This window comes from Musca autumnalis, unplaced genomic scaffold, assembly GCF_047663935.1.
Source record: "Musca autumnalis isolate F117 unplaced genomic scaffold, ASM4766393v1 scaffold_2, whole genome shotgun sequence".
Classification (NCBI taxonomy): Eukaryota; Metazoa; Arthropoda; class Insecta; order Diptera; family Muscidae; genus Musca; species Musca autumnalis.
Genome location: NW_027411755.1, coordinates 128031786 through 128046686, shown reverse-complemented (window position 1 = coordinate 128046686; position 14901 = coordinate 128031786). Strand labels below are relative to the sequence as shown.

At 37.4% G+C, this 14901-nt stretch overlaps 2 protein-coding genes and 1 long non-coding RNA gene across 4 annotated transcripts; 1 reads left to right on the top strand and 2 right to left on the bottom strand.

Annotated features, from left to right (window-relative positions):
* Positions 1–360: 360 nt before the first annotated feature.
* Positions 361–1491, bottom strand: LOC141393078 (uncharacterized). Its single transcript, XM_073966029.1, has 3 exons — positions 1379–1491; positions 1074–1317; positions 361–1013 (listed from the first exon to the last, which is right to left on the bottom strand). Exons 2-3 carry the CDS (start codon positions 1258–1260, stop codon positions 844–846), a joined length of 357 nt encoding a protein of 118 aa, XP_073822130.1. The 5' UTR covers positions 1261–1317; positions 1379–1491; the 3' UTR covers positions 361–843.
* Positions 1492–6883: 5392 nt separating this feature from the next.
* Positions 6884–8171, bottom strand: LOC141393077 (uncharacterized). Its single transcript, XR_012409993.1, has 2 exons — positions 7885–8171; positions 6884–7810 (listed from the first exon to the last, which is right to left on the bottom strand). It is a non-coding gene; the product is annotated as an uncharacterized lncRNA (long non-coding RNA).
* A 1401-nt stretch (positions 8172–9572) lies between these two features.
* On the top strand, positions 9573–12139 carry Gle1 (Gle1 RNA export mediator). 2 transcript variants are annotated; one of them, XM_073966026.1, is made up of 3 exons: positions 9573–9875; positions 9941–10222; positions 10286–12139. In XM_073966026.1, exons 1-3 carry the CDS (start codon positions 9870–9872, stop codon positions 12026–12028), a joined length of 2031 nt encoding a protein of 676 aa, XP_073822127.1. In that variant the 5' UTR covers positions 9573–9869; the 3' UTR covers positions 12029–12139. The 2 variants fall into 2 exon arrangements, with proteins under 2 accessions (XP_073822127.1, XP_073822128.1); XM_073966027.1 differs by having other exon boundaries at positions 9733–9879.
* The last annotated feature ends 2762 nt before the right edge of the window (positions 12140–14901 follow it).

The following is a 14901-nucleotide window of genomic DNA, read 5'->3' as shown; positions in this document are numbered from 1 at the left end:
GCCCGCTGTTATAATGCCTACCCCACAAACGTATAAAATGACGGCCACGACGGAAGACCTTGTTGCGTGGGCCAGGGAGCATCTTGCAGATTTAAGAAGGCGAGACAAATCGATGCAGTCCATCTTGGGTTGAGGAAGGTTGTATCATTCTTTAAGATAGAAACAGATATCCAGCTATCCCAATAAAAACGCATAAACATTTTTAGAATTAATTTTTATTAATTTCTCGTTGGACCTAAGTTGAATAGTCAAGATTTTTACAAATGGAAATAAAGATAACAAGTCAACTAAAAATATCTTTTGTTGTCTTTTCCTTTTGTCCCTGATTCCAACGGTGTACAAAATGTATACTTCCCGAGATATAGACCTCGAAGGTTCCGCAAAACCCCTAACAAGAACTTAAGTTACATGTTTTTACTAAATTGGAATCGTTACAAATTTTGTTATTACAGGTATGGCTTCTCCCCCGAACACAGCAATATACAATATGCATTGTCTAAGTATAAGTTGGAGTTTTAGACGAACTTTCTAGGCATATATCTCGGGAAGTATACATTTCCGGAACAAAAGTTATACACCGTACCGAATTATGACCGAAAGGACTACCTGTGGTGATAATGCCGAATTAATCCGCAAGGTGCACCTAAAGGGACGATAAGCCAACATCTTCTTACATGTAAAAGTTCAACAGACCCATAGTTTCAAAGCCGGGAATGTTACAGAAGGCACAATGAACACAATGAGAGGTGTACGACGGGAAATGCAGTAGTTTCAAAATTAAAAAGCCATTCCCAGAACAGAATTATCTAAAAGTAGGTGGTGTTTTTATCTTCGTGCGTCTGGTTAAACCTTTAGATTGGACTGGGGTGGGACGACAATAGCAGCAACTGCAAGACCAAAGCGTAGCGGAGCCGGTTTACATTGGCGATAAGTCTTTGTAGGGACGAACACGCTACCACCACCGCACATCCTAACGAAAGCACCCGGACCATTATTCAGCAGGGTTTCGGGACCTGTAACAAGCAGCACACATTCAATATAAATATAATCATCACTCTGGCACAATAACTTACCAGCTTGTTCGCTGATAACATAAGGTTGACGTTTGTTAGATATAGTTGACATCAGGGCGAATGGGTTACTTGAGCACTGCTGGCAAGTAAATGTGGTCTTCCTTGATTTGCTTATTATTTTCCGAATATACGGAAAACTGACCTTGATGGCGTTGGCTGAACTCTTCAATAACGAAAATAACAACATAAAAACAGTTTAATGTTGTATTCCACAATTTCATTTCGTGTCGTGAGGATACAAAAACTGAAAAACGAAGTGTCGATCTGCTTTTACATTTAGCTTTTATTTTAGCGAATTTTCATACCGTTTCACATTTTTCTTGGCAATTCCTTCCGAGCTTATGAAAATATTTAATTTTGCAGCCGCAGAAACGTCCTCAATTGACCAATGAGGGATGGAAGATAAAAACTTAACACAATTTCTCCAGAATTACGACCAAATATTTCGCTTGACTTATTAATTTTCGCAATCGTTAGATTTTATTCAATTATGTACAAAATATAAAAAAAACGTAAACAAATTGTTATTGACACTTACAAAAACAACATTTATGTATACTGTTTCGATACAGGGTTGTATTTGACAGCTCAAGGACGGTTTTTTCAAATGAGATTACCTTGTATCATTGTATCATGATATACATTATACTGTGTATGATATTCCTTAAAGTTTACGATGGTAATCATATTACCAGTTTATGTCGGTAACGTGAAAACGAGCTAGAAAGAGTATTTTGTTATAGTTTTAATGTACACAACAACTTCGCTTTTACAAACTCATGCCATCAATGGCATACAACTAAATAGACATGAGTGCTAAATATATAGAAGATTAAGCATTGTTTGACGATTCTTTATGATGATTTTCGAGAACCTTCAAATAAGAAACTCACTGAGTGAATGAGCGATACGTTGAAAATTTAAATCACATTTGACACAAGGTATTGTCATGGATATGCTGTTATATGAGACTTCAATAAAAATATCTTCGTAGAACTAGTTTAATTCAATGGTGGGGGTATAGAACGTCTGTAGGCCATATGTCCGAACATGTATGGTGTAAATGGAAGTCTGAATATTTCGTGGTAGATGAAAATTCGACAAAATACATGAATTTAAAATTAATTCCGCGTGACACCATTATCAAACGCACGTACCTCTTCTTAGATTATTTTAAAATGAATGCCAACAGAAAAATTTTTGGTTTTTATATACATATAACATTTTAGAACAATATATTTTTATTTAATTTTCAACAGTATTTCATATCGGATATTTGTATAGTTTATGCGTTAGATGACAACATAAAATCCTAACCGTACATTTGAAAAGTTTTAGTAGTTTGAAGATAAATTTAATAACGATTATAGTTTCATTTTTGCCAATTTTGAATATCCTTTCAATTTGCTTTTTGCTTTCACTATTCCTAAATTGTTATTTAAATGTCTAATTCTAAAATGCATTCGGCATTTAAAAAATAATTTTTTTACCTTCTCTGGTAAATTTACTTGATTGCTAAGTTGCAAAAGTCTACGCTGTAAATTGTTATTATGATCTATTTTTGAGCCATTAATAGATGCAAAGACGTATTCAAGAACTCTTGATTAGGGTTTTTAAGGAAGCCCAAAGAAATTTGATCCACCCATGAGCCGGTTTTCTCGTGATCTTCGTATTCATTCAAATTCAGTTTCCAAATAACGTACCCAGCCATTTTTTCGAGAGCGTCTCCCTGGAGTTGCCCGACATCTTCAACTGGTTCTCTTTGTACATCTTCAAAGCCCAACATTTCGTTTTCAATACCTTCGAAAATAAATGGATCAACTACACTGGGATTGATCTGAACATTGGATTCTAAAGCCACCAGCTCGTTTTCAGAACTTTCACAAAGCAAGGGATCAATTTCACTAGTATTCATCTGATCATTGAAACATAAAGCAACATCTTCATTTTCAGCCTCTTCGAAATTCAAGGGATCAATTGCAATGGGATTGACCTGATTATTTGAAGATAAAACCACGCCTTCGTTTTCAGGCTCTTTGAAATTAGGAGAATTCATTATATTCTGGTTGATCTGATCATTGGATCCTAAAACCATAAATTCAGTGGGGTCATTTTTAACATTTTTAGTTTCTTGAAGAATTTCTGTATTTCGAGCTGGAATAATAAATGACGAATGATGTATTATAGTAAACAAGTGTAATGGTACACAATCAGGGTCGCAAATGAATATTTCAATGCGTTACAAACGGAAAAACAAACTTAATATACCCTCCATACTCCACCATAGTATGGAGGGTATATTAAGTTTGTTTTTCCGTTTGTAACGTGTGAAAACAAATAATAAAGACTAGTCGCAGAAATATAATTTTAGTATACGCCATAGTGACTTAGTTTGTTTCGATGAAGACAATGTCATCGACATAAATAATCATGTTTTAAATAAATATTTACCCATTTTCAATTGAGTCAACGGTATCATTATTTTCCAAGAATTCACGTTCCCCATTCATACCCATAAAACATTCCGTATTTTCCAAGAATTCAAGTTCATCATCTGAGCCCATAACATTTTCAGTACTTTCCAAGATTTCACGTTCTTCATCTACGGCCATAAGACATTCACTAATACCAAAAAATGCTCGTTTAATTATTTCTTTTCTTGAAATATTTGTAATCTTACTCATGCTCGTCATATCCGGATGTAACAACAAATGGTACGGCAGTTGGTAATAAATAACATCCTCTGGAAATCTTTAAAATATCAGATGGCAAAAAGTGGTCTCCGCATATAAATTCCACATGCTTCTGACCACTTCAAGCGCATTACCTCATCTGTTGGGATGTGGTCCTTTTTTTTCACACAGAAAGCAGTGTCTCATTTTGAAAAATTGAAAATATTTCGTTTGAAATCACAATTTGTAAATTCATATTAATTTTAAAGTTAACTGTCATAAAAGTATGTATACATAAATACTATTTGCCACAATTGACAATTGCATGTTTTCATTTCATTTGAAAGTTGAGTGTTGTCAAAGACAAATTTTTAAAAAAATTGTAATCATATGTTTGCCTGACTTTACCTCTCTTATTATGCCATGTGAGAAAATTAGTGTGAAGAAGAATAAGAAAAATTATAAAATTGACACAAACATGATTTCCGTGTCTAAACAACAAGGAAATTTTAAAAGAAATTGAGAAGAAAAATTTTCTTTCCAGTTTGAATGTCTAAACACGGTCTAAGTAATTGTACCATGCATGGTACAATAATACAGGTAGCATTATCATGCCAGCTGATGGTAACATAATGTGTCAATTGCATTGAATTGATGTCAAATTTTGACATCTTATGTTGCCAACAATTGCCGATGCGGCTACCTGTGTATTTGTACCATGGTACCATGGTACAGTCATGGTACAATTAAAAAGGTAGAAACAACGGCGAATTGCTACAACAAAGCATCTTTTTTTGTAATGTAAAATGTCAAAATTTTCGCCGAATGATCTCTTGTTGTCTCTTTTTATCGCTTGTGTTTGTCTATAAAGTGAACACATGCTATCTCTTACTTACCGAATCATATGATTTTATGCATGGTACAATTACTTAGGTAGATGTCTCAGCCCAGCTGATCGAATCTAAAACGTTAAAAAACTAGGAATTCGCTGTGAAAAATCAAAACAAAAAACCATATGATTCGGTAAGTAAGAGATAGAATGTGTTCACTTCACATTACAAACACAAGCGATAAAAAGAGACAACAAGAAACCATTTGGCGAAAATTTTGACAGTTTACATTACAAAAAAAGTTGCTTTGTTGTAGCAATTCGCCGATGTTTCTACCTATGTAATCATGGTAGAATGATAAAAGGTAATCTCATCTATGAAATGAATGTTTATGCAACTCTGTATGTCTGTACAGGACCGTGTCAAATAAAGAACAACAAATATTTGACATGACATTTCGTAATAAAAATAAAAACAAACTACATTTGTTTCTGATTATATTTTCGTTCTTCAAAAAAATTCATTGAAAATTTTAGTAAATCCGCTGGCTGGTAAGGCTCCCTTATAAAATCCACTTTTGACACCACCGAATTTCAATATCCCGCCATTATAGATACTATGGAACAACGAAATCTGCAGGCAACAACACCAAAGGTATTTACCAAAAATGAGTGCCTTTGCTGAAGTCATTGATGACATTAATTTTAGAAACACACGAACTGTTTGAAAAATCATGCAGATGGGGATTCACGTTAGTGTGATTAATATTGTAGCAGAAATAACGACGGAATTCTGAGAATTCTATTTGCGACAAGATCGGAAGGAGGAAGAAAGTGCTTCAGTCGCTGGTAGGCAATATTTGGGATGCTGATAAAGAAACCTTGTTAACCTCTTATTAAGGCGGCCATCAGACCATCTGCTTTTTCGTATGTATGTTGTCACTTTGGGTGTACTAATATACAGACCAGCTGATTCATACATGTGAAAAAGCAGATGGTCTGATGGCGGTCTAAAGGCCTCTGCACATACGGCACGTTGAGTGTCGCGTTACAACAACCACATGAAAAATTCAAGAACAAACTTGGCATCACTTACACTTTTTTCATGTGGTTGTTGTTATTAACGCGTGACGCGACGCACAACGGACGTATGTGCCGGGGCCATAAGCAATAGATTGGTCTGTGGTATGCAAATGTTAGCGTCACGCAATCGAAGAATATTCAAACCTGCCAGAATGCAGCTCCGACTGCAACAGGGTGGATCCTCATGATACCAGTGGACCAACTTGTTAAGGAGACCAAGATTTCACCAGTACATAAACAAAACAAGATGTTGTCGATGCAGTAACTGCCTGTGTGTTACCTCCTTAAGCATCACTGTCACTATCTATAGAACAGACTACCCCCGCTTCCATCAATCGCAGCAGACGAACGCCAACTGCCCAGACAGTTATGATCCGGACTATGCAGCCTCAATAGACATGGCCTACATGTGGATTGGGACCGCCCCCAATTTATGGACGCAGCCAGTCCAGGAAGAATTGAGTCTACACACAGATGAACAGGTCTTGTAATTTTAGTTACTTTTTTATTAATAAAAGGTTTTAAACATAACAAATGATGTTTCACTTCTGTTAAATTTATTACAGATATGGTTTAGTTACACACTATTGAAAGAAACAGGGTTTCTTGATGTCATCCAAGGCTTGGGTTTCTACTCCGAAATTCTCGTTGACAACAATGGAACTGCTGTAAACGGCTTGCATTCCTTACCACTTTTGCCGGTCTGTGCATTCGCCAAATTTCTTTTCGTGGTGAATGACAATTTCTTGAGGTTTAGTCCGTCATAACTCAGCCAGAATTCCCAAAACAGATTGATGTTTGTCCGAATCTTTGCATGCTGGTTGGGTGAAAATCATGACCAAGCCTCTTTAAAATACCTAGTTCCCCTTTGCACATTTGTTGCGTACCGCCTAATGCGGCGCTATGGTGGGGTTCCAACTGCTCAGTCGGGGCATCACTTCCAGGGGGATTCATAACCCTGCCACCATCAGCCCTAGGGGTCGAACAATAATGAAAGAGGGACTCAACATAAAAACAAACAAAAACAAAACGACACAACACTGCATACAACCATGATGAAGGAACTTGGTGTTATAGTTCCCCCACTTTGCCCACCCTGCCTTGACCCTTTCATCCTGGCATCTTGTCACCATAACATTTTTTTTTTAAAGGGCCCCAATTTCCACACACTCTTACCTCACATTAGCATCCTCCTATTTCCCTCTCTTACGGAAAACACTTAGCAATTCATATTGAAAACAATCAAACATAAAAATTATTTATTCTCATAGTTAAGGTTCTTAATTCTAAACAAACAACAATCATGTCAAACACTGAATTCCTAACTGCCTTTCTCTTAGTGAGCCAATCACTCAGGCTACCACCATTTATCAACAGACTATTGCCAAATCTGGCCACTTTAAAACACTCAACCCCTTCCTAAAAGAGCTCTCTTACGGAGGAATAGTGGACGTTACCATATGTCCACACAAGAAAACAAAATAGTCCTATTGTATTTTTGGGGTAACCCTACACTCACGCACTGTTCCTGGCATTAGAAATTCTTACAAATATTCCTTAACTTAACACTTATATTCTACAGAATTACTAAGGACGTTCACACTTAGATTATTTTTATTTTGTTAGATTAGTTATATGGTTTTTATCTATAAATTTTTTTTCCTTTTTAGTTTTAACTTATGTCATCATTAATTAATAAATTTATTTCTTTTCTCTTTTGCAGTTTTAACAATCCTTCTGGCGCACAGGTTAATGGCAAAACAAGAACACACTCGGGATGAACAAAATATCAAAATTTTACCTGGTTGCTGACATTTCACAAAACAAGATAATTTTTTTGGTTTTTAAACGTTACGGCATCTTACTCCGAGGACCTTCTCTCAAACAACAGGGATTTTCTCCACTAAATATCGACCACAGAAATATTAAGCCGTCTCATCAAAAATTCACCAGGCAAAGGCTGCCGTCAACAAAATTATGCGTTTTCTCTTCTCAATTAAGAAATATCGGATTTATATCAACATCAAGATTTTTTGGCCAATTTGAAGTACATCAATAAAAATTCCTCAATAAACGGTGCTGACCTCCTCCAGGCATATACTTGGAGGGGTCAGAGTTCCTTTGTGTTTCTTTGCCGATAGAGTAGGCGAAATCTTTAATAAGACAAAAAAAAGGACACATTCAATAATAAGCCATAAAATGGCAAAACATTTTTTTCTTGTCTTACATGTTTTGTTTTTCGCAACACAGCCAAATAAACTGGCATCACCAAAACACAAATAAATTTCGCCACTACTTTGGTATAACAATTAAACTGTTTACACTATTTCTTTATTCTTTTGGGGTCTTTTTTTATATTTATTCAGGATGTTTAAAACTGGTTCCTTGCCACAACCAAAAGACAAATAGGAGAAATATTTTCCCCGTTATGCCTTTTATACTGCCAAAACCAATGCTGATTTTCCCATTTTCGCGGATTCTTCGACATTTATCGATTTCATTTTAAACCAACCCACTGTCAATCTACAGACACCTATTGGCCCCCTCAGTGTTGTATTTACCTGCCTCCTGCTTTTAAACTGGCAACACTGTAACTTTATGTATGACTCGGCCACATTCTGTATCCGGTTCTCTCATTTTTTTATTCGCCGGCAGCAACGAACCACATCCATGGAGAAATGCTGCCGGTTTTTGTTAACTAATAAAAAGAAAATTAATTTTCGTGCCACACGCAACACATTTTGAAGACCAAAAAACATAATGTTTAAACAAAAATTTTTCATTTCAGTTTATAAAAACAAATCAATATTAAAAGACTGGCACTTGACAAACACACATACATACGTACTGTGTCAAATTCAGAATGACAATGAACGTACTTCAAATTCAAAATTTGAAAAAAAATTAAATCAGTTGTTAGCATGAAACTACCTTTATTCTTGTACCATGCTATGTAATTGTACCATGGTTTTATGTTTTGATTTTTCATGGCGAATTCCTAGTTTTTTGACGTTTTAGATTCGATCAGCTGGCCTGAGGCATCTACCTTTCTTATTGTACCATGGGTACAGCATGGTACAAATACACAGGTAGCCGCATCGGCAATTGTTGGTAACATAAGATGTCAAAATTTGACATCAATTCAATGCAATTGACACATTATGTTACCATCAGCTGGCTTGATAATGCTACCTGTATTATTGTACCATGGGGTACAGTGAAGTCATGGTACAATTAGAAAGGTAGATGCCTCAGCCCAGCTGATCGAATCTAAAACGTCAAAAAACTAGGAATTCGCCATGAAAAATCAAAACAAAAAACCATATGATTCGGTAAGTATAAGATAGCATGTCTACACTTTATAGACAAACACAAGCGATAAAAAGAGACAACAAGAGACCATTTGGCGAAAATTTTGACAGTTTACATTACAAAAAAAGTTGCTTTGTTGTAGCAATTCGCCGATGCATCTTCCTTTCTTATTGTACCATGAGTGAAGTGAAACATGCTATCCATGGTACAATTAAAAAGGTAGAAACAACGGCGAATTGCTACAACAAAGCAACTTTTTTTGTAATGTAAAATGTCAAAATTTTCGCCAAATGATCTCTTGTTGTCTCTTTTTATCGCTTGTGTTTGTCTTTAAAGTGAACACTTGCTATCTCTTACTTACCGAATCATATGGTTTTTTGTTTTGATTTTTCATGGCGAATTCCTAGTTTTTTGACGTTTTAGATTCGATCAGCTGGGCTGAGGCATCTACCTTCTTAATTGTACCATGATGCTATCTCTTACTTACGGAATCATATGGTTTTTTGTTTTGATTTTTCATGGCGAATTCATAGTTTTTTTTTTGGCGTTTTAGATTCGATCAGCTGGGCTGAGGCATCTACCTTTCTAATTGTACCATGTTCCGGCTTCTGATCGGCTCATTTGACATTTGTTCAAGTTTTTTTTTACGTTTCTGCCATTTTTCCGTTCCGTGAACTAGATGAATGAGATGAACGGATGAAACTAGCTGAATGAAAGAGTTCTTTCGTGGGAATAGTTCATTTGAACTAGTTTGTTGTTCTCCAGACGACAAAACTCTATTTTTTACCGCTAGAGGTTTTTTGATTATTTTTGTTGTGGATTAGATTATTGTTTAAAATATAATACATTTACGGAAAAAACAGTATTAAGTATAAGGCGACATTCGCAATATCCAACAAAATGCTAGTAAGTAAGAATGCGTAGCGGCGTAGGTACGAGTCAAAGATTAACTAACTCAACATCCAAACTAGGCACAAAAAGTCGAGGAGGCACTCAATGATATAAACAAGCTCCACATAACTGTTTTGGAACATGCGGCAGAAATTTCACCATTCGTTCATGGGAGATCACTTGGTGCTGATGTTGAAAATAAGGAAAATTCGGCAAAAAAGAATCATTGTTCCAAGGAGGAAAGTGACAGCTTGTCATCTTCATCAAAATCTAGTAAAACTCCAATCAAACAGCAGCAATCACATTCTTCCAAAACGACGATACCAAGCAACATTGATATGTTGGAATTTAATAGTCTGCAGGTGGGAGCAAAACTACAATGTTGTTTTAACAGAACTTTATAACTATCTGGTTTATTTCTTTAGAACTTGGATGTCAATGCGGTCAACTCTAGTATTTTGTTACGTGAAGCAGAGGAAACCCGAAAACGTACAATACGACAGCAGGTTCTTGAGATGCATGAAAAACATATGACAGTAATGCACGAGTGCCTCAAACCCATTGAGCAACAATGCAAGGAGGAGAAACGCAAATGGCTGGAAAAGAAGCGTCAATGCGATGTCAACATTATTCTTAAGGCTAAAGAACAATCTGAATTGGATCTCAAAGAACACCAACGACAATTGGAGGCACTGCGTCTTCAAACTCAAAGACAATTACAGGTAATATCGTTCCAAGGAATTGCCCAATACCAATCAAAATTTCGTAGTAAATATGAAGCTATAGTGAATTTACTAATGTCCATTGATAAGGCGGTGTTAATGTCATGCAATGAGTATAACAACAAACTTAAAGAACTCATTAAAATGTTTGAACAACTAATAAATAAAATAAAAGGTGGTACATGTGGTGGAGAGGAACTGAAGACTGCTGATAATCTATGTAAATCACTGGCCGCTTTAGAGATTGGCATATTGGAAGCTCTAAAACAGGAAAAAGAAAAACAAGAAAATATCGCCAAGGAACAGCAAAAAGCGCAGAGCGTAATTGCTGCAAGCGAAAAAGAGCCTGGACAAGATACGAAACAGGAATCACCACAACCAATACAACAGTCACAGCCACCGCCACCACAACAACAACAACAACAACAAAGTGAACCACAATATACTGAGGCTTCCGCACCAACACAACCCCACAAAGAAAATCCACCCACCACAGCATCTAAACCCACCAATGAAACAGAAACAAACCAGTCGAATATTTCCTCCCAGCATGTTAGTCAAGAACGTTTTGAATTTTATACAAAAATCAATACGTTTTACTTGGAAAAGGTGGAACGAGTAAAAGTTCTTCAATCCGATGAATCTATGAAGAAATATCGTTTCGATTGCCAGAAATCCATCAATATACCCGTCAATGCCATCTCGGCTGTTAGCCCCCAACACATACAGGACAAATTTGATAAATTATATTCCTTTGTTAGTTCCCAGCCAGCACTGGGGCGTGACTACTGCATTCTATTAATGGCTAAAAAGTTTGTGGGTCAGGGAGAAACGACAATTTCCAGTAATCCTCAGGCAGCATTTCCTGTTGCTTCGGTTATTGTTTCTCTATGGAAATGTATACCAGAATTTGGTCAACTGTTTCTGGCCTATTGTTTTAAAGAGTGTCCATTTCTGGTGCCCTATTTTATACCGCAGAAAAAGGATCAGTCACCCGAAGAATATTCAAAAGTACTCGGCTTTCGCATGGTTGATGGTCAGCCAGAAAAACAGGAAATGTATTTAAAACGTCAGGCAGGAATAGCACGTCTATATGCCGCAGTAATGGTAACAAATGGGCGCAAACAAGATGATGGTACACCACATCCGTATGGTTTGGAAAATGCCTGGCGTTGGCTGACAAATATGATGGATATTGCCCCACTGCCATTTCTTTCGGCCACACTTATAATGGAAATTCTTCAGATAGTTGGGAGTGATATGTGGACCACTTATGGCAAACAATTTGTTAAGCTGTTAATGTACATTCAGCACCATTATTTTGCCAAACTGTCCGATGGTGATACGGGTGGACCAAAAGCAAGGCTGGAATTATTGCTGAATAGCTTTTTGAGAGATGGTCAAATACAAAAACCAGCTGGAATGTTACCTGTGGGATTTTGGTGAAATCATGCTACATATGGTGAGAGAGAAGATGTTTTACTAATGTTAGTGTTACAAAAGTGTATATTGACAATGACATTAAGAAAATATAAAAACAGTTATTTAATTATTACACGATATTGGCTTTTAATTCAAACCATCAGTGAAATTCTTGGAAATATACGTAAATATGTGTGTACCTCCCTAGAAAAAGATTTCTTAAAATATCATAAAAGATGTGTTGTGTTACTTCTATTCTTAGTAATGGAAGTCCGAATGGGTGCCCGCGTAATTGAATACAGATTTGCTGATAACTTTACAGATGCCAAAAAGTATCTCTTTGCTTTGCTTTGTAGTGTCCGTTTTCTAGGCCTCTGTTCTGCTACCGGACCAGTTTCAACACCTCTGCCACATACGAATCTGGAGGTGACACCCATCTTGTGGCTGCAACTAGGCAGTATGGGTCGCGACCAGCTTGCAGCCCTCCCAAAGTGAGTCAGAGTCATTTATTGTCTGGATAAGGAAATCTTTCTATTCCTTATCCTGACAATTAATGGCCTGACACACAGACGTGACGGATGCCCTGCCAAAGCCAGTCCTCCTCGTCGGAAGGTATGTCAACTCCCCGTGAGTTTTCTCACTTTCTCCTTCAAGGGGAGTTTACATTCATGATCGGACTGATGACAAGACAGTGGAATCCTAGCAAATGCGTATATGGTTGGGATGGCCGTAGAGAAAAACTGATTAGACAGAAAATCGTTTTATTATAAAACGAATAAGATCCAGAAATGCTTGCTTATTTTGCATATCGTGCATATTTTGACATTTTTAAATATTTGCATAAAATGAGCATATGCAAAAACATATGCAAGGATTTATATCCCACTGAAATTTGGTATTAAGACTTCGATGGGTCCACGTCTTCATATAGCCCCCATAGAACGGAACCTCCCGATTTCCGAACATCACCCCGAAATGACTGAAATTTGGTATTAATGGGCCGATTCCGTACAGCGAGGCGAGTCATGTCGCGTCGTCTATCGTCTCTGTGACAAAATTTAAAAAATGCACTACGTACAGCGATAGAAAATAATCGTCGATAACAAGTTATTTTTATTTTTTTTTTTTATTTTTATTCGTTAGTAAAAATGTACGGCGACAGCTAATTTGTTGTCGCCGGAACATTTCGGCGACAAAATTTGACGACGTCAGGCGATATTGCCATACGGAATCGAAAAATTGCATTTAGCAACGCGACACGACTCGCCTCGCTGTACGGAATCGGCCCATAAGTCTTCGTTGCTGGTATAAAACTCTCCACCTGAAATTTGTCGGTATAGGTCCACGTCTTCGTATAGAACTCATAGAACGGTACCTCCCGATTTTCGGTATTTTGAAGGTTGTGGCTGTGGTTGTACATTTCTCTATTTTATTGACTTGTCTGAATAGAATTTTAAACAGAAAAATTGTATACACAAACATTTTTGTACCTATTATTGAAATGTTTGTTGCACATGTCAATGTTTCGATTGCAATTTAATCAGTCCCAAAGTTTGACATAAATCGGACCAAAAATAGGGGTTGCGTAAATTTCCAATATGCAATCATCCTGGCAGATCTGGGTGTAAAGTCCTCTCGTTAGAAGTTATGACCTTCCTCATACGGCTTTTCACCAGCAAACAATGAGCATAAAATTAGGATCAGATTTATCAATGATTGCTACCAGGTCATCTGGTCCTATCATCCTCTTAGCACCTGGCTGTGGAGCATGGGAAGACCTCACTCTCTTTACACACACCTGTTGTGAAGTGGTAGTCTTCAGGCCACTAGCCTGCTTTAAGGTTGATGGACCGTCAGTGGTATCAGCAACTTGACTTCCCTCATCACCATCCTTCCTCCTCAAACCTTTACTGTTCTTCCCCGAGGAGCTGGAATTTTTGGGTGCCACGGAGTTACTGTTATCGATGTTTCGTCTGTGTCTGCCCCTACGACTTCGCAGCGGGAGCCACCTTAGTATAGTCCGATCATGTCGTTGCGGCTGATTGAATCAAGATGGCTGGTTCACCGGTTTTTCGAACTTGATAGTCTCCGGTGTAGTCAACGCAGTTTTGGATTGGTGACTACCTCCGGACCAGGGAGCGGAACCCGTTCGAAGAGCCTCACTAAGCGAAGCTTCAACCTTGGAGGTTATTCTGAATGAAAACTTCCCAATGTGACAAAACTCACGGGGAGTTTTCATTCAGAATAACTCCTCCTTATCTCCCGGAATTCCACCTGTGAAATTTTCTCTAGGGGATTTATACACAATTTGAAGCAATAGTTCACAGCTGTTTATAGTCGTGTTTGTCCTTTCTCTTCCGTGCCTTACTTGATTTGCTGGTTGGGGATGTGGGAGGATGCCTGCAAATGACAGGTTAATCGACAGCGACCGATGTTCCATCTTCTGAGGGGGTTGCTCCCTGATCACCTGGATTAGTGCTCCCTAGACAACCGCAGGAAGAAGTGTGTATGTTTGATTGAAATGGAATGACCGTGGTGTAAATCTTATCGTCCAACAAATGGACATCTTCCAAGTTACTCGCGGTAAATTCACTGCTCTGCGTCTCAATTGAATCACTCACAGCGTCCATAGTCGGTGTGGAGCAACAGATCTGTGGTCGTAGGTGGTCTTTAACGATGGTATTTTTTGTGTTTAATTTATGGGTCGATTCCGTATTGCGACCCGAGTCATGTCGCGTCGTCAATCGTCTCCGCGAGAAAATTTAAAAATTGTACTACGTAAAGCGATATAAAATAATCGTCCATAACAAGTTATCGGTGATGTAGCGGAGCTTTTTTTGTTTTGATTTGAATAAATCAGAAAAATATCAGAACAAGTTGTACACAAAAGTTATAGT